This window comes from Erinaceus europaeus, chromosome 3 (genome assembly GCF_950295315.1).
Source record: "Erinaceus europaeus chromosome 3, mEriEur2.1, whole genome shotgun sequence".
NCBI classification, from domain to species: Eukaryota; Metazoa; Chordata; class Mammalia; order Eulipotyphla; family Erinaceidae; genus Erinaceus; species Erinaceus europaeus.
Window position 1 is genome coordinate 132,091,058 of NC_080164.1, and position 19,452 is coordinate 132,110,509.

Below are 19,452 nucleotides of genomic sequence, written 5' to 3' on the forward strand. Positions count from 1 at the left end.
ACACACTTTTCCCCCTTGCCACCAGGGTTATTGCTGGGGCTTGGTGCCTATACTATGAATCCACTGCTTCTGGAGGCCATTTTCCCCATTTTGTTGCCCTTGTTGCTGTTGTTGATTAGGACAGGGAAAAATCCATAGAGGAGGGGAAGACAGAGAGTGGGGAGAGAAAGACACTTGCAGACCTATTTTACCGCTTGTGAAGTGAGCCCTCTGCAGGTGAGGAGCCAGGGTCTCGAACCCAGATCCTTATGCTGATCCTTGCACTTTGGGCCATATGCACTTAACCCAGTGTACTAATGCCCGGCCCCCAATATATCTTTTGATGCAACTACCAGCTTTATGTATTTGCCTAACATTCTGCTCTAGGCTCTTCCCAGGTTTTAAAGGGTGGCAGATTCTGCCAGTCCAAACCATACCATTTGGCATAAGGATTATTTTGAGTTAAAGACACTTAAAACATTTTGGGGGGGCTGTCAAAAAAAGTCATGATAAATTTTAGCATTGAAAAACATAGATAAAAGGAGACCAGGTGGTGTCATGCCTCTGTCTCTCTCCCTCTCTACTGCCCACTTCCCTCTCAATTTCTGGCTATCTCTAACCAATAAGTAAATAAAAATAATAATTAGGGAATCGGGCATGGCACAGCACGTTAAGCACATGTGGTGCAAAGTGCAAGTACCAGCATAAGGGTCCCAGTTCTAGCCCTGGGCTTCCCACCTGCAAGGGAGTCTTTGCAGGTGGTGAAGCAGGTCTTTGCAGGTGCTGAAGTCATGCGGTAGTGCAGCAGGTTAAGCGCACGTGGCATAAAGCGCAATGACAGGCTCAAGGATCCCGGTTCCAGCCTCTGGCTCCCTACCTACAGGGTAGTCGCTTCACAGGCGTTGAAGCAGGTCTGCAGGTGTCCTATCTTTGTCTCCCCCTCTCTGTCTTCCCCTCCTCTCTCCATTTCTGTCTGTCCTATCCAACAACGATGATATCAATAACTACAACAATAAAACAAGGGCAACAAAAGGGAATAAATATTTTTTAAATGAATAAACTTAAAAAATAATAATCAAAAAATTGGACACAAAAAGAAAAGGAAAATAATGCATGACTTCCCTGAAAACACAATAGAAAAAGAGGGGCACCCTGACTGGCCCCTTTATTTCTGAAAGCAGGAAATAAAAACCCATGTGATAACAGTAATCTCTACACCAGAGAGAAAGTAGCATCTTTCTCACCAGAGATGGGAATTGAGGCAAGGAAATTGTACAAACCTTGGTAAAAATAAAGCAAACCATTATTTCCCTTTAGTCTTTGAATATAGTTTAGTTTCCACAACTGCCGTTTTTTTTTATATATATATTTATTTATTTACTTATTCCCTTTTGTTGCCCTTGTTGTTTTATTGTTGTAATTATTGTTGTTGTTGAATAGGACAGAGAGAAATGAAGAGAGGAGAAGACAGAGAGGGGGAGAGAAAGATAGGACACCTGCAGACCTGCTTCAATGCCTGTGAAGCGACTACCCTGCAGGTGGGGAGCCAGGGGCTGGAACCAGGATCCTTGCGCTTTACACCACATGCACTTAACCTGCTGTGCTACCGCCCAACTCCCCATTGTTTACTTTAGTATACAAATGCAATTAGGCTTTGCCATTTGTTTGGGTCTTCATTTCCTTTTTTTTTAAGTATTTTATTTATTTATTAATGAGAAAGGAGAGAAAGGACCAGACATCACTCTGATACATGTGCTAACAGGGATTGAACTTGGGACTCATGCTTAAGAGTCCACTGCTCTATCGACTGTGCCATCTCCTGGACCACGGGTCTTCATTTTCTTATGGGTCCATGTATAAGAAAAAATCTGTATGCTTTTCTCCTATTAATCCAGCTCATGTTAATTTCAATATTTGGCTCAATTAAAAAAATTAAGAGAGAACAAATAAAGTCCTACTTCCATGCATTTATAACAAATGTCCTGTGTCTACTTTATTCTTATATATCCTATAGTACTCAATATCTGCTTTGTAATAACAAGTGAACATATAATATTTAATATATTCATAAAAATAAGTCTAGGTAAAGAAGTAAACAGAGGATCAAATCTGACTCTTTAGACCCAGTAATTTTTGTACAGGGACTATGATTCTCACGAATGCTTATTAAATTCATTCAATGTACTTGTTATGTACTGCAGGAAATACCAATATAAAAGAAAACATGAATCAATATACATATGTAAGTTTTAACATGAAAAACAAAACTAAAAGCAACAGGCACAAAAAAAGTGTTAACTAAAGTGAATATAATACCACATATGAAGTGGAACTTCCCAAGAGGGGAAGTTTCCCAAGTTCTAGGAAAAATGGAGAAAGGTATACAGAGAACAAGATATAACTTGAGTTTCACAAGATTATTTGGTTCTGTTCAATAATATAAATGCCATATATTAGTAATCAGTTTTAAAAATCAATTAAACACAGAAAACTTAAATATTGCTACTGAATACAATGAAATATTTTTTAATTTTTAAGTTATATAAAAATAGTAACAGGGCAGGGGAGATAACATAATGGTTATGCAAACAGACTCTTGTGCCTGTGGCTCCAAAGTCCCAGATTCAATCCCCCGCACCACCATAAACCAGAGTTGAGCAGTGCTCTGGTGTTTCTCTCTGTGTCTCTCTCTATCTGCATCTCTCTCTCAAATACATAAATAAAATACAACAAATAAAATATCTAAAAATAGTAACATAACTTACAAATATTGGGGAAAAACTTTAAAGGAATTATAGCTACAAATGTATAGAAGAGTTTCAGTTAGTACTATATAAAACTGATCTAAAATATATTTATGCAAGTTACTCACAAATATAAAGGTGATTAAAAAATCTTAAAATTCAACAATAATAACCTGAAGATAATGAAAGGACACTAACATCCCATCTCTCACATCTCTCCTTATCTAACTTCCCCACCCCTCACAATTGGTCTCTATTCAAAATATTGGGAAAATGTTTTCTGATAAATCATTCTGAATAATGAAAAACCCACAAACACATCTCAAACTCCACCTTCTTCTACCTGAGTACTCCCATAATAACACTTATGATAAATTCTTTGTGCTTAACAATATAAAAACAAGGCCACCTACTGAAAAGGAAGCACCAACAGGTCTTCGGATCCACCTAGGTGGCTTCTTCAGAGGCAAAACTATACTATGCTGAGCAGTCTGCTGTGGAATTTGCAGTGGAGGAAGAGGTTGTCCTGTGCCAAAGGGATCAAGATTTCCAAAAGATGATGAAAGCTATTAAAAAAAAAAAGAACAAAATATGAGAATTGTAACTTACATAAGATTATTACACGTTTTCAAGTCATAGCCAAGATTTTTTTTTTTTTCATAGCCAAGAAATTTTTTCACAACATACAGTTAATCAGTACAGTCACTTTCAGTCAAGGCACAGTGAGTTTTCTAAGTGCTATAACCACAACTCTTAGTATTTCCTATTACCTTGTCGACTTGTTTCTGCCTTAGACCATCTGAGCTCCCTCCCATGATAGAATAAACACTGATATGTCCATCAAAGGAAGCAGCTGATAAAACAGCAGGATTTCTGGGACACCACTGAATATCGAAACACCATTGCGTATTGGTGGGAAGTTCATATAACACCTAGATTAAAAAAATTAAAAAGTCAGAAACAGTAAAGCCAAATTTTTATAGCCCAAAACCTGAATCTACATCATCGATAAGAAGCCTAGGAGAAGGCAGGGGAGATAGCATAATGGTTATGCAAACAAACTCTCATGCCTGAGGCTCCTAAATCCCAGGTTCAATCCCCTGTACCACCATAAACCAGAGCTGAGCAGTGCTCTGGTGTTTCTCTTTGTCTCTCTCCCTCTGTTTGTTTCTCTCTCTCTCTCTCTGCATCTCTCTCAAAAATAAAGTATTAAAAAAAGAAATATGAAATTATAACATTTAAAAAAAAAAAAAAAAAAAAAGAAGAAGCCTAGGAGAAGATACAGTGGCTGGAGAGCTGGATTTACATGTATTAAGTCCTGAGTTTGATTCCTAATATCACAAGTGCCAGGGAGATTCTCTGGTACTCACACACTCTCCTTACTCTCATAAATATATAATTATTTATACATTTTTAAAAATTGTATTTATTTATTCCCTTTTGTTGCCCTTGTTGTTTTATTGTTGTAGTTATTATTAATGTTGTTGTTGTTGGATAGGGCAGAGAGAAATGGAGAGAGGAGGGGGAGAGAAAGACAGACACCTACAGACCTGTTTCACCACTTGTGAAGCGACTCCCCTACAGGTGGGGAGCTGGGGCTCGAACCCGGATCCTTACACTGGTCCTTGTGTTTTGCGTGACCTGCGCTTAACCTGCTGCACTACCACCCAGCTGCCATTTTTAAAACCGAGTACTACTCACCTTATGGTGGCGTCACGAGACTGAAACCAGAACTCTGGATATTCAGGTATTAACAATCCTTCCATTAGACAATACAGAATAAAGTTTAAAGGGAGCAGGGGGGGTCACTTCGTAGGCGACAAAGCAGGTCTGCAGGTGTCATTCTCACCTCTGCTCTGTCTTCCCCCTCCTCTCTCGATTTCTCTCTGTCTTATCCAACAACTACAACATCAATAACTACAATAATAATGACGACAACAACATTAAACAAAAGGGGAAAAAAATAGCCTTCAGGAGCAGTGGATTCGTGGTGCAGGCACTGAGCCCCAGCAATAACCCAGGAAGCAAAAATTAAAAAAAGAAAAGAAAGAAAAAAAAAAAAAAAAACACAAGGGAGTCAGGCAGTAGCGCAGTGGGTTAAAGTGCAAAGTGCAAGGACCAGCATTAGGATCCCGGTTCGAGCCACCAGCTCCCCACCTACAGGGCAAGTCGCTTCACAGGCAGTGAAGCAGGTCTGCAGGTGTCTATCTTTCTCTCCCCCTCTGTCTTCCCCTCATCTCTCGAATTCTCTCTGTCCTATCCAATGACGACGACGACATCAACAACAATAACTACAACTACAAAACAACAAGAGAAACAAAAGGGAAAATAAATAATAATAAAAAAAACCACTTATATCTAAAGTTAAAGATTTTTTTTTTAAAGTATTTTATGGGGAAAAAAAAGTATTTTATTTATTTACTTATTTTTTGGTGCTCCGGGAGGTAGTGCAGTGGACTTGGATAAAGACAGAGAGAAACTGAGAGGATGGGCAGGCAGAGAGACACCTGCAGCACTGCTTTACTGCTCATGAAGCTTCCCTCAGACAGATCAGGACTGGTGGTTTGAACCTGGATCCTGGTGCATGACAATGTGTGTACTCAACCAGGTGCACTCAACCCAACACCTTGAAGTATTTTGGTTTTGTTTGTTTGTTTTTTACCAGAGCTGCCTATATCTGGCTTCTGGTAGGACTGGGGTTTGAACCTAAACCTCTGGTACCTCAGGCATGAAGGCCTTTCTGCAGAACTGCTACACTATGTAAACAGTCTGCATCAAAGGTATTTAGATATGGTAAAGTATAAAAAAAGACTCAAACTGAATACCACTACTTTGAAGACACTGATTTCCAGAAACTTCATGTAAAATAAATCAAATCAAGTAATTCTAAGTCTACATATATAGCTTTAAATGAAATCGGGAAGTAGAGAATTTGGATTGTATGGAAAGTCATGATGCATTTTTGCATAGAAAAATGTCATAACTTTTCTAACAACCCATATGAGCTTCAGATATATTATTTCAATGACTGATATTCAAGGTTGAAGTAGCTGGGTTTAGACAATATCCTAGATAAATCTCTACCAGGTTAAGATTTCATACACATCTCTATATTCCTAATTATAAAAATATACTAAAGAATCTTCAGAAATATACTTATTAAGAGATAAAATCTTATGTTCTTATTTTAAGAGAAAATATTATGGTAGCTATAAATTGAGAAACATTTATCTTCCATACCTCTCCTGTGTTTGGGTTGGAGCAGAGAATCTTAGCATCCTTGCCACAGCTCAACAATAATTCCGGATCTGCCATGCTCCAAGCAATTGCCAAAATACCCCTGGTTTAAAAAAAAAAAAAGTTGGTGTATTGCACTAAAGTAAAAGACTCTGGGGCGTGGGGGAGAGAATTCAGGTTCTGGAAGACAGAGGAGGACCTAGTGGGGTTTGAATTGTTACGTTGAAAACTGAGAAATGTTACACATGTACAAACTATTGTATTTTATTTTACTGTTGACTGTAAACCATTAATTCCCCAATAAAGAAATAAAAAGAAAAAAGGAAAAACAGGTGGTGAAAAAAAATTAATCTTAAAAGTCGGATCTCTAAATTATTTGTCTGAAACTTTGGAGAAACACTGCTAATGTAAATAAAATCCTATTGAACACATCTGGAAACCAATGTAGAATGTGTGTGCTCTTTGATAGTTTTTGACATTGCAAAGATAATCAACATAGTGGGCAGCAGACAACAGCGAAAAAATAAAAAATTACAGGTCATCTTATGATGAGAAAATATGTAGTAAAAAGGATGCTGCTGGGCTCTCTTTCTTTTCAATATTTATTTAACTAGATAGACCTGGGACTGCTCTGGTAGATGTGTGGCCATGGACTAAATCCCATTCCTCATGCATACAAGTCCTTTGTTCTTCCCACTGAGCCATCTCCCAGGCTGAAGGAATCTAGTCCTTGCTAATATATGTTATTTACATATTTTTACAACTTTGTGAAAAGTGGCTAGAGAAATAGATCAGCTAGCTGAATACAGGCTGAGGTTCCTGCTTTAGATTCCTAGTACTTCATGTGCCAGACTGGTGCTCTGGTTTCTTTCTTTCTCTCATATGAAACCTTCAATATATTATATATGAAATAAATATTCAAGGAAACTGTATAAAGATACAATTATATTAACTGTACGATTGGGGTTATATACCTGTAAATATGGATAACATATTTTGCTTATGGATGGGTAAAAAAGATAACTATTGGGAGTCGGGTGGTAGCCCAGTGGGTTAAGCGCATGTGGCGCAAAGCACAAGGACCGGCTTAAGGATCCCAGTTCCAGCCCCCAGCTCCCCACCTGCAGAGGAGTCGCTTCACAAGCAGTGAAGCAGGTCTGCAGGTGTCTTTCTCTCCCCCTCTGTCTTCTCCTTCTCTCTCCATTTCTCTCTGTCCTATCCAACAATGACGACATCAACAACAACAGCAATAGTAACTACAACAACAATTAAAAACAAGGAAGGGCAAGAAAAGGGAAAATAATTAAATATAAAAATAAAGAAATATTTTTTAAAAGATAACTATTTCACACATTTGTTTTCTAATTTTTATTATCAAAATTTTTCTTCATATAGTTATATTAATTAAAATACTATTTTAATTTGTCTCACAAAGAAGTGTTACAAATCTGCCTGTCCCCTTCTTGCAGGGGGAAAGGAGACTCAGGGAAGAATCCTCTTGGGGGGAGGGGGGGAAGAATCCTCTGGAACTAGTGGAATGTGCAGTGTGAAGCCCCAGTAAATCCCTGGTGAAAAAAAATCAGCAACAAAAATTTTGTGCTGGGTTGGGCAGTGACACACCCAGTGGAGTGTACATGTTACCATGTCCAAGGACCTAGAGTCAAGATACTGGACCTCACTTGTAGCAGAGAAGCTGCATGAGTGGTAGAATAGTACTGTAGGTCTCTCTTTTTCCATATCTTCCTCTTCCCTCTTGCTTTCTTTCTCTCTCTCTACCAAATAAATAAATATTTTAAAAATAGGTCCACTCAGGGGAATATATTTAAGATTTTGTACTAAATTTTACAAGATAGAAACAAAGTACAGATTCCCTAATATATGTAGAATCTATCTGATAAAGCAAAGGTGTAAGTAAATGCATTTTCTTTTTTTTTTGCCTCCAGTGTTATTGCTGGGGCTCAGTGCCTGCATCATGAATCCATTGCTCCTGGAGGCCATTCCCCACCCCTTTTTTGTTGCCCTTGTTGTAGTTATTATTGTTATTGTTGATGTCATTCGTTTTTGGATAGGACAGAGAAAAATGGAGAGAGGAGGGGAAGACAGAGGGAGAAAAAGACAGACACCTGCAGACCTGCTTCACCGCCTGTGAAGCGACTCCCCTGCAGGTGGGGAGCCAGGGGCTCAAAGCGGGATCCTTACGCTGGTCCTTGCGCTTTGCGCCACGTGCACTTAACCCGCTGCACTATCGCCCGACCCCCAGTAAGTACATTTTTAAAAACAAACATGATGTCACAGCCCAGCAGATGGTGCACGGGTTGAGCACCAGACTTGTAAGCATGAGGTCCCATGTTCAATCCCTGGCACATGTAAGAGAGATGCTCTTATTTTCCCTCGCCCCCATCAATGGTATTTATATACTTTCCTCATATTTTGGAGCTACTCTCTGCCCTAACCCAGCTTTCTAGTCTTATTCACAACTCTGGCAGCATCTTCCCAGACAATATTTTTAGTTCACCTACATGTTAGCTATCAGGTTCAGGCAAAAACTACTATAGTCATGGGCTCCTTGGAACATTCGTAAAATAGACTTCCTAGTTTCTTCCCACATGAAGACCTCTAACTTCATCTGCTCTTTTCCTACCTTTGGGTTCCTGTTTATTAAACAATTTGTCCTGCTTTAAATCTTACTGCCTTTCAGCCACCAAGTTGCAGATGTTATCATGATGCCATCCTGACCTCCCTGGACAGACAACCTTACCAATGTGTCCTGGAACCTCGTCTCCCCAGAGCCCTAGGCAATAGGGAAAGATAGAAACAGGCTGACAGAAACAAGATGCAAACATCCAGGTCCAGCAGGGAAGCAATTACAGAAGCCAGACCTTCCACCTTCTGCCCCCCATAAATAATTTTGGCCTATACTATCAAAGAGATAAAGAACAGGGAAGCTTCCAATGGAGAGGATGGGATATGGAACTCTGGTGGTGGGGACTGTATGGAACTGTACCCCTGTTATCTTGCACTCTTGTTAATCATTATTAAATCACTAATAAAAACTAAAAATAAACAAAAATGACTATCTTAAAAGAAAATAAACATGGTACCTGGCATGGTTTTCAAGGACGCGGAGTGGAGAAGAGGCAAAGCGAAGATCCCACATCTGGACCACTGGTGACCTATCATCCTCAGAGGCAAGGACCATCTGAGTAGCAACATCAGGATGCCATGCCAACCCAGAGCAATGCATCTGAAGATAGTAAACATTCACATTTTATCAATCATGCTACTTCATGAAAAGAAAAAATGAACTTGAATAATATGCCTTTGTTGGAATAAATAGTAGTAAACATCAGTTCAGCCGTAGTTTATTTTTAAAAATATTTATTTATTATCTTTTGTTGTCCTTGTTGTTTTATTGTTATAGTTATTGTTGTTGTCATCGTTGTTGGATAGGACAGAGAGAAATTGAGAGAGGAGGGGAAAACAGAGAGAGGGAAGAGAAAGACAGACACCTGCAGACCTGCTTTACCACCTGTGAAGCGATTCCCCTGCAGGTGGGGAGCCGGGGGCTCGAACCGGGATCCTTCAGCCAGTCCTTGCACTTTGTGCCACCTGCGCTTAACCTGCTGCACTACCGCCCAACTCCCCCAGCCCTACTTTATTTTTTAAAAGTCCATGCCTAAAGCTATTCAATTTTTTTAGATAGTCTTAAAAAGTACCTGTAAAAGTGAAAAGTTTAAGTAATTTCAATTCATACACCTACTTACTATGCAAAGCCAAAGCAATTCCATACTAAAACCAAATTTTCTTGTGAAAACTAGAAACAGAGAAATATTTAAATTTATTTAAGGGAGTCGGGCAGTAGCGCAGCAGGTTAAGTGCATGCGGCGCAAAGCACAAGCACCAGCATAAGGATCCCAGTTCGAGCCCCCGGCTCCCCACCTGCAGGGGAGTCGCTTCTTTCTGCAGGTGTCTCTCTTTCTCTCCCCCTCTCTGTCTTCCCCTCCTCTCTCCATTTCTCTCTATCCTATCTAACAATGACAACATCAATAACAACAATAACTACAACAACAATAAGACAATAACAGCAACAAAAGGGAAAAATAAATAAATTTTTTTAAGTATTTAAAATACAGTATTTTCATTAAAAACTCACTCACACCACCAACTTAAAAAATCTATACCTAGAGGCCAGGTGGTGGGGCACCTGGTTAAGCACACACATTACAGTGTGCAAGGACCTGGGTTTGAGTCCCCGGCACCCACCTTCAGGGGGAAAGCTTTACAAAGTGGCAAAGCAGGGCTGCAGGTGTCTCTCTGTCTCTCTCTCCCTCTCTATCACCCTCCCTTCCTTCTTGACTTCTGGCTGTCTCTATCCAATAAATAAATAAAGATAATAAAAAAATTTTTAATCTATACCTTTTCTTCATTTTATGAGAAAAATCAAGATAAAATATATAAAGCAACATCCACCATTTCAATTTTTAAGTGGGTTCAAAGCCAGAGTCATGGAATAATTGCTAACAGACCTTGCTTCCCCAAAAACAATTATACAAAGAAACGTATTCCACAGAAAAATTTCACCAAAGCATAGCTGGGTTCACCTGCAAGACACACCATCTTCTAAAGAAAGTGCTTGGGAGTCAGGCAGTAGCGCAGTGGGTTAAGCACATGTGGCGCAAAGCGCAAAGACTGGTATAAGGATCCCGGTTCGAGCCCCCGGCTCCCAACCTGCAGGGGAGTCACTTCACAGGCGGTGAAGCAGGTCTGCAGGTGTCTGTCTTTCTCTCCCCCTCTCTGTCTTCCCCTCCTCTCTCCATTTCTCTCTGACCTATCCAACAATGACAACATCAACAGCAATAAGTACAACAACAATAAAAACAACAAGGGCAACAAAAAGGAAATAAATATTAAAAAAAAAAAAAAGTGCTTGATGGGAAAGTGGCAAGCTGATCAGAAAGTTATCAATAGCAGCATGGTTTTTGCCAGCTACCAATATCAGCAATATCAGCAATAGCAAACTCATTACACAGGGCATGCAGGTTCTTATGTCCTAAACCAGGAGACCAAAATGCAGAACTGTCCACAAGGACTCACTTCTGGGCAGAAAAGGAGGCCATCTTAAAGCAGACCTCAATTTATAGTCTCCCTGTCTCTCTATATATATATATGAGTGAGAAAGTAGGGAGGCCTAGGCAGTGGTACACCAGGCTAAAGGCACATAGTATGAGGCGTAGCGGCTCCTGCAGAGAGGAAGCTTCACAAGCAGTGAAACAGGGCTGCAGGTGTCACTCTTTTATTTATTTATTTATTTATTTATTTATTATTTTTCCCTCTTTTTTTTTGCCCTTGTTGTAGCCTTGCTGTGGTTGTTATTGTTATTGTTGATGTCATTTGTTGTTGGATAGGACAGAGAGAAATGGAGAGAGGAGGGGAAGACATAGAGAGGGAGAGAAAGACAGACACCTGCAGACCTGCTTTACCACCTGTGAAGCAACTCCCCTAGAGGTGGGGGGTAGGGGGCTCGAACCAGGATCCTTACCCAGTCCTTGCGCTTTGCACCACGTGCACTTAACCTTCTGCGCTACCGCCCAACCCCCAGGTGTCACTCTTTTTCTTTCCATCTCTATTTTCCCCATCTCTCTGTCCTATACATTAAAAAAAAAAAAAAAAAAAAAAATGGTTGACAGGAGCAGTGGATACATTGAAAAAAGAAATAGGGCCAGGCAGTGGTGCAGCCAGTTAAGCATATATACTACTATACGCAAGGACCCATGAAAGAACCTGGGTTCAAGCTTCCATTCCCTATCTACAGCGAGGATGCTTCATAAGCAGTTAAGCAGGTCTGCAGGTGTCTTTCTCTCTCCTTCTCTATCTCTCCTTCCCCTCTCAATCTCTGTAGTCCTATTCAATCAAAGTTGTCTGTGAGTGGTGCATCAGTAAGGCCTCAGTTTAGAGGGAGGGAGAAACAAAAGCAAAAAAACTTTTTGCTTTGGAACAATTAGCAAAGCACATCATGGCATAAGCCCCATATTAACTAATCTCTCTCTTCATCAACAATAATGTCAATAATGGTTTGTTGAAAATTTTATTTCGAGGCGGAGGCAGATAGCACAAGTTATGTAAGGACTCTCATGTCTGATGCTCCAAAGTCCCAGGTTCAATCTCCTGCACTACCACAATCCAGAGCTAATCAGTGGTCTGTTAATAATAATAACAACAATTAAAAATAAGAAAATTTTATTTTGTAGCCCCCAAGACCCATTTACTCTAGCATGATGGATCAAATAAAAGGCAAGATATGACTTCACAGAAAACTATTGTAAACTTCAACAATAAATATAGACACACCAAAGCAGAATTACATATTCATCACACTCCAACTATATACTTACCCTATTACTATGATCACTGACTTTGATGATAGGCTCATTTTTCCTAAGATCCCACACAGTAGCTCGACCACTGGGACTGGCTGATGCTAAAATATGCTGAACTTGTCTGTTCCATGCAATGCAGCTAATATCTTCTGGGGGCTATGGGGGAAAAAATGTGTTTTAAAATTTCTTTTTTTTTTTCAAAGATTTTATTTATTTATTCATGAGAAATGATAGGAAGAGAGAAAGAACCAGGCATCACTCTGGTACATGTGCGGCCAGGGATTGAACTTGATCCTCATGCTTGAGAGTCCAATGCTTTATCCACTGTGCCATCTCCTGGACCACTAAAATTTCTTAATAACAATGTAATTACAAAATCTGAGTCTTCCTTTATAAAATGACTTACTTTAAAAATGACCTAGTCATTCCACAAGTTTGCTTTACAATCCTTAAGTTCTCAACATGTATTCAATACAATAAAGTTTAAAACTCAAGTATATGATAATTCAAATATTTTATCTTGAGCAGGAGTAGATAGCATAATGGTTATGCAATACTCTAATGCCCAAGGCTCCAAGGCCCCAGGTTCAATCACCTGCACCACCATAAGCCAGAGCTGAGCTCTGGTTAAAAATATATATATATGGGTGGGGGTATAGCATAATGGTTATACAAAGAGACTTTCACGCCTGAGGCTCTCAAGTCCCAGGTTCAATCCCCCACACCGCCATAAACCAGAGTTGAGCAGTGCTCTGGTAAGAAGAAAGAAAAAAAAAATATATATATATATATGTTGTCTCAACAGTCATTAAACTCCTGTTATAAATCAAGTTCCATTTCTTTATTTTGCAACTGTTCCACAAAGTAGATAATGAAGCACAAAGTAGAGTTGTGAACAACTAGGTAAAGAAAAAGTTAACAACATAGATCATTGGAAAATTTTTTGTTATAGCACAGTTATACATTATCCTTATGTGTTATATGCTTTACATTGGGTTGTTCTAGTTCTCCCCCGCCAAGAAAATTGGATCAGTCCAGTTAGTTTCGCGGGCCTGTTTGGCCCCACCCCTAGGAACCCTGAGAGAAGTGCCAGAGTTCCAGAGTTGGAGAGTTGGAGAGTTGGAGAGCTGCAGAGTTAGAGAGTGCTTGGTGCCGCTGCGGGGGGGAAAGAGGCAGCAGAGTTCTGTTTGGTGATTAGTTTGTCTTAGTTTATGAATCGTTGTTCCTGAATAAAGAAATACAGCTTCCCTGCCCAGCCGTATGTCTCTGGTCGTCTCTGTTACCCGCCCGTGAAGCTAGCCCAGCCAGCTGGAGCCTACGAATTTTAACAACACTTATGTTACCTCTTAAACTGTGAAAATTTTAGAAGAGTTATAACTAGCTACTCAATCTAAGTAATCTATATGACAAAGAAACTCAAGGAGGCAGAGAAAGGGCTATTATCTTTCAACTTACTGGACATTCATATGGTAAAGGCTTGAGTAAATTTTAAAAATAAGTTTCCCTTTAAGTTTATGATTTTTATTCTAGAGTTAGAAGTTGTTAAAATACTATATCAAATATACTAGCTGGCAAAATTACACTGAACTTTTTCTAAGTTAGTCACTACTGTAACTATAGTAAATTGAGTAGTGTGTAGGTAAATATTTTCTCGATATTTGGAAGAAATATTTTCTCAATATTGGAAGAAATATTTTCTCGATATTTGGAAGAAACAATTATTAGTAGTTTACTAACTAAAATTTATACTGAATAGTCAAAGCATTTATATATTGATATTAAACAAAGGTATTTTGTGAGAAAAATATTGACATCAATCAGTGTGAAAAAACTGACTGTGGTTCTTTGATTACATCCAAATAAATATAATACCTGTGTTTTGGCTCCTGGTGTCATTGGAGTTGCAAAATTGTTTAGATCCCAAATGTAGATTTCAGATTCATTAGCACCAGAGGCTACCAAATTAGTCTGCAATAAAAAATAAGCAATTAAAAGGATCAATATCCAAATAGCACTTATAAATAACTAAGTGAACTTAGACTTTTCACTTCAGAGCTGGAAAGATCTATCTAGTTTAGGAAACACAATTTTTCTACATCATGAATTCCTTTTAACTTATTTATTTTTTGGATAGAGACAGAAAGAAATTGAGAGGGAAGGAGATAGACAGAAAGGACGGCAGAGGGGAAGGCACCTGCAGCAATGTTTCACCACAAGTGAAACTATATGAATTCTTAAATACTATGCATGACAATTTGAAATTGAAAGAACTTTTAGAAAAACATTGCAAAGTTCTGTTCAATTAAAAAGGGACGACTACTAGTCTTTATGTATAAAATATTACATATATGGATAAGTTCTTTTTATTTCCATTTTATTGAGAGAAACAATGATTTACAAGACAGTTATTATTACATGAATACAGTTTCTAACCACCAGTAAGTAAGTGTAGACCTCCTCCACCATTGTATACCGGAGTCCCCAAAAGCCTCTAAACTCACTCCCACCTGGCACTTTTACAATCCTTGTGTTTGCTACAACAGACTTCAATTAGTCTACATTTGGGTCAAAGAGATCCTTATTTTATTTTATTTTTATTTATTTATTTTTGTTAAGAAAATTTTTATTCATTCCCTTTTGTTGCCCTTGTTGTTTTATTGTTGTAGTTGTTACTGATGTCGTTGTTGTTGGATAGGACAGAGAGAAATGGAGAGAGGAAGGGAAGACAGAGGGGGGAGAGAAAGACAGACACCTGCAGACTTGCTTCACCACTTGTGAAGCGACCCCCTGCAGGTGGGGAGCCGGGGGCTCCAACCGGGATCCTTACGCCAGTACTTTTGAGCTTTGCGCCACATGCGCTCAACCCGCTGCGCTACTACCCAACTCCCTTTTTATTTTTTTTAAGAAATCCTAACTGATATGAAGTACAGGAAGATAATTTCATAAGTTGGGCTTCCTCCTTTATTATTCTTTTTTTTTTCTTTAATTCCCAATATATTCCTATGAAAATGAGGAGTTTTCTGGCAGCTGTTATTGTCACCTGTAATACAAGACTCCAAACCAAACATCTATTTAATAAAGGGACTACTTATATAATCTAAAAAGTAGACACCACCACAAATCGTAGAAGTTTAAGTTTCTGTATTTTTATATTATTATTATTATTTTATTTATTCATTTATTTACTTTGCCTCTAGGTTTATCACTAGGGCTCGGTGCTAGCACTATGAATCCACTGCTCCTGGAGGCCATTTTCTCCATTTTGTTGTTATTATTATTGTTGTTGTCACTGGATAGAACAGAGAGAAATCGAGAGAGATGGGGAAGATGGGGGGGGAGAAAGACAGATGCCTGCAGACCTGCTTCACCACTTATAAAGTGACCACCCTGCAGGTGAGGATCCTTATGCTGGCCCTTGCACTTTGTGCCATGTGTGTTTAACCTGGTTCGCTACCTGAGTTTCTGTATTTATTTTATATTCCTAAGTATTTATTTGTAATACAAGAAAAATGACTATCTTAAATATTTGTTTATTTTTATTTACTTATGATAGAACTAAAACATCATTCTGGCACATGTAAATCTGGGGATTAAACTTGGGACCACATACTTGCGAGTTTGATGCTCTTCCACTGTGCCACCATTTTCAGTATCTTTAAAGTAATTGTGTTGTTACATTACACCTTCTATTATAATTCACGATCTTTATTAATCTACATACTTACACAAGTAATATTTGGTAATGTTTATGATAACAAAAGTAGAGGTTGTTGCTGTTGCTGTCTTTGCTATTTATTGCCAGGACTTCAATGCTCTGAGCTGACTTACATAGAAAGTGTGGTCTGATAGGTGACATAGTGGCTAGAATGTTGATCTAAAAAGTATGAGGTCCAGAGTTTGAACCCCAGTATTACATACGACAGAGTGATACTATGGTTTTCTCTCTCACCTTTTTCTCATCAATAAATATTATTATTTATCCTACAGACTTGTAGATCATTATTAAATCAATAAAAATATAAAAATATAAAAAAATAGAATTGAAACTTAGCCTGAATAGACAAGATAGACAGACAGACAGAGGCAGACAGACAGATGATATATAGGTAGTCAACCCATAACTGTAACTTTAGGAAAACTATGGTGGTTTCCATGAGAAGTAGAAGGACACAGAATTAATTTAGGTGGTGAGAGTGGTGTGAAATTATCCCCTTATTATCTTACAAATTACTAATAAATATATATTTTGAGAAGGGGGAGAGGGAACGGGAGAGGTGCCAGGTGGTGGTACACCTGGTTAAGCACACACAATTGCAGTGCACCAAGGATGGAAGTTCAAGCCCTCGCTTCCCACCTAAAGGAGGAAAATTTCATGAGTGATGAAGCAGTGCTGCAGGTATCTCTATATCTTCCCCCCTCTCATTTTCTGTCTCTATTCAATAATAAATAAATAATATTAAGAGAGAGAGAGATAAAGAGAGGAAGAAAGAAACACTTAATTGAAGCCTCCCCAGTACAGTGGGGACCAGCCTCAAACCTGGGCCATGTGCAAGACTAAGCAGACAAACTATCCAGGTGAGCTATCTGGTCAGCCTAAGATTTTTAACTATTAAGTATGTTCTGTATATTCTTAATTATTTGATGGAGTAGTAATCTGTCAACTAGAAAATATCTTAGTAAATAAAAATATCTTAATAAAACAGTAGACTTACTCAAGACACCATAGCATCAACCAAATGCTAAACTAACACATACTTCTAAAGGGCAAAGGTCCATACCTGAGGAGCTTAAAACCTGCCCAATCAGTTGTAATGACATCTCCAGACACCTGACATCCAGAATTAAACCCACTAGCCTGTTCCCCACCAGGAAATTTATAGAGTTTAGAATTATTCACTGTGAAACTAATTCTGAACCCTCTATTCTTCAAATAAATATACTCACTCCTCAGTCTGCAGAAGCACACATTTTCAAGTTTTCTTTCTCTCTTTTTCTTTTTTAACTAATGTTCAGTTCTGGTTTACAGTGCTGCTGAAATTTACAATAACCACTATGCATCTCACATCTGATCCCTAGATAGATGCATAATGGATTCACACATTTATTCCAAATGAACAGTGTATATATATATTTTTATTTTCCCTTTCTTTGCCCTTGTTTTTATTATTGTTGTAGTTATTACTGTTGTTGTCGTCGTCGTTAGATAGGACAGACAGAAATGGAGAGAGGAGGGGAAGACAGAGAGGGGGAGAGAAAGATAGACACCTGCAGACCCGCTTCACCGCGTGTGAAGCAACTCCCCCCTGAAGGTGGGGAGCTGGGGGATCAAACTGGGATCCTTATGCTGGTCCCTGTGCTTCGTGCCATGTGCGCTTAAGCCACTGCGCCACCGCCCAACTCCCGAACAGTGCATTTCTTAAAAATTGTAAGTAAATGTCAAATTCTACCTGAAAAATGTTCACATCCAAAGCTCTCACTGGGCCAGTATGTTTGTCATTCTGGGCAATCACTACTTCCTTGTCACCAGATATAATTTTAGCAGGATCATAAACGATAATGTTTCCATTTTCACCACCTGCAATTAAAACTCCTGAGGCATTTCCTTTGGAATCCATCTTATGAGGTCCCCAAATCAACTTGTGGTACCTTTAAGAGAAAATGAGAGAAATAGCTCACTTATGAAGCCCAATAAATGTAGATAAGAATTTACCTTACCCCCCACCGGTAGGGGGGTTGTTTCACAGGCGGTGAAGCAGGTCTGTAGGTGTCCTTCTCTTTCTCTGTCTTCCCCTCCTCTCTCCATTTCTCTCTGTCCTATCCAATCACAACAATATCAATAACAACAATAATAATAACCACAACAACGTTAAACAACAAGGGCAACAAAAGGGAAAAAAAAAGCCTCAGGGGGAGTCGGGCTGTAGTGCAGCGGGCTAAGCGCAGGTGGCGCAAAGCACAAGGACCGGCATAAGGATCCCAGTTCGAACCCCGGCTCCCCACCTGCAGGGGAGTTGCTTCACAGGCGGTGAAGCAGGTCTGCAGGTGTCTATCTTTCTCTCCTCCTCTCTGTCTTCCCCTCCTCTCTCCATTTCTCTCTGTCCTATCCAACAACGACGACAACAACAATAATAACTACAACAATAAAACAACAAGGGCAGCAAAAGGGAATAAATAAATTAAATAAATATTTAAAAAAAAGATTTAAAAAAAAAAAGCCGAGGGGAGTCGGGCTGTAGCGCAGCGGGTTAAGCGCAGGTGGCGCCAAGCACAAGGACCGGCATAAGGATCCCGGTTCGAGCACCGGCTCCCCACCTGCAGGGGAGTCGCTTCACAGGCGGTGAAGCAGGTCTGCAGGTGTCTATCTTTCTCTCCTCCTCTCTGTCTTCCCCTCCTCTCTCCATTTCTCTCTGTCTATCCAACAACGACAACAACAATAATAACTACAACAATAAAACAACAAGGGCAACAAAAGGGAATAAATTTTTTTAAAAAAAGCCTCAGGGAGTCGGGCGGTAACGCAGCGGGCTAAACACAGGTGGCACAAAGTGCAAGGACCGACATAAGGATCCTGGTTCGAGCACCCGGCTCCCCACCTGCAGAGGAGTCACTTCAGAAGCGGTGAAGCAGGTCTGCAGGTGTCTGTCTTTCTCTCCTCCTCTCTGTCTTCCCGTTCTCTCTCCATTTCTCTCTGTTCTATCCAACAACGACAGCATCAATAACAACAACAATAAAACAAGGGCAGCAAAAGGAAATAAATACTAAAAAAAAAAAAAAAAAAAAAAAGCCTCCAGGAGCAGTGGATTCACTTACAGGGAGACACTTCACAAGTGGCAAAGCAGATCTGCAGGTGTCTATCTTTATCTCTCCCTCTCTATCTTCCTCTCCCTTCTCAATTTCTCTGTCCTATCAAATAAAATAGAAAGAAGGAGAAAAGCAAGGAAGGGAGAGAGGGAGGGAAGAAGCAAGGAAGGAAGGAGTAGCCGCTAGGAGCAGCGGCTTTGTAGTGCCAACACCGAGCCCCAGCAGCAACCCTGGTGGCAATAAAAATAATACATTCATTTTTAAAAAATATTTATTTATTTATTCCCTTTTGTTGCCCTCGTTTTTTTATTGTT

The 19,452-nt window shown here is 39.3% G+C and overlaps 1 protein-coding gene across 42 annotated transcripts in view; it reads right to left on the bottom strand.

Moving 5' to 3' along the window:
- SEC31A (SEC31 homolog A, COPII coat complex component) overlaps positions 1 to 19,452 on the bottom strand; it is a 114,820-nt gene that overhangs the window by 61,599 nt on the left and 33,769 nt on the right. For 41 of the 42 annotated variants that reach the window (XM_060187945.1, XM_060187944.1, XM_060187983.1 and 38 more), the window contains 7 exons: positions 17,785 to 17,983; positions 14,210 to 14,305; positions 12,353 to 12,493; positions 9,062 to 9,204; positions 5,964 to 6,063; positions 3,494 to 3,655; positions 3,137 to 3,289 (listed from right to left, as the gene is read on the bottom strand). In XM_060187945.1, the coding sequence (XP_060043928.1) occupies positions 3,137 to 3,289; positions 3,494 to 3,655; positions 5,964 to 6,063; positions 9,062 to 9,204; positions 12,353 to 12,493; positions 14,210 to 14,305; positions 17,785 to 17,983 (994 nt within the window). The remainder of the gene's footprint in view (positions 1 to 3,136; positions 3,290 to 3,493; positions 3,656 to 5,963; positions 6,064 to 9,061; positions 9,205 to 12,352; positions 12,494 to 14,209; positions 14,306 to 17,784; positions 17,984 to 19,452) is intronic. The other variant, XM_060187979.1, reaches the window with a different exon arrangement.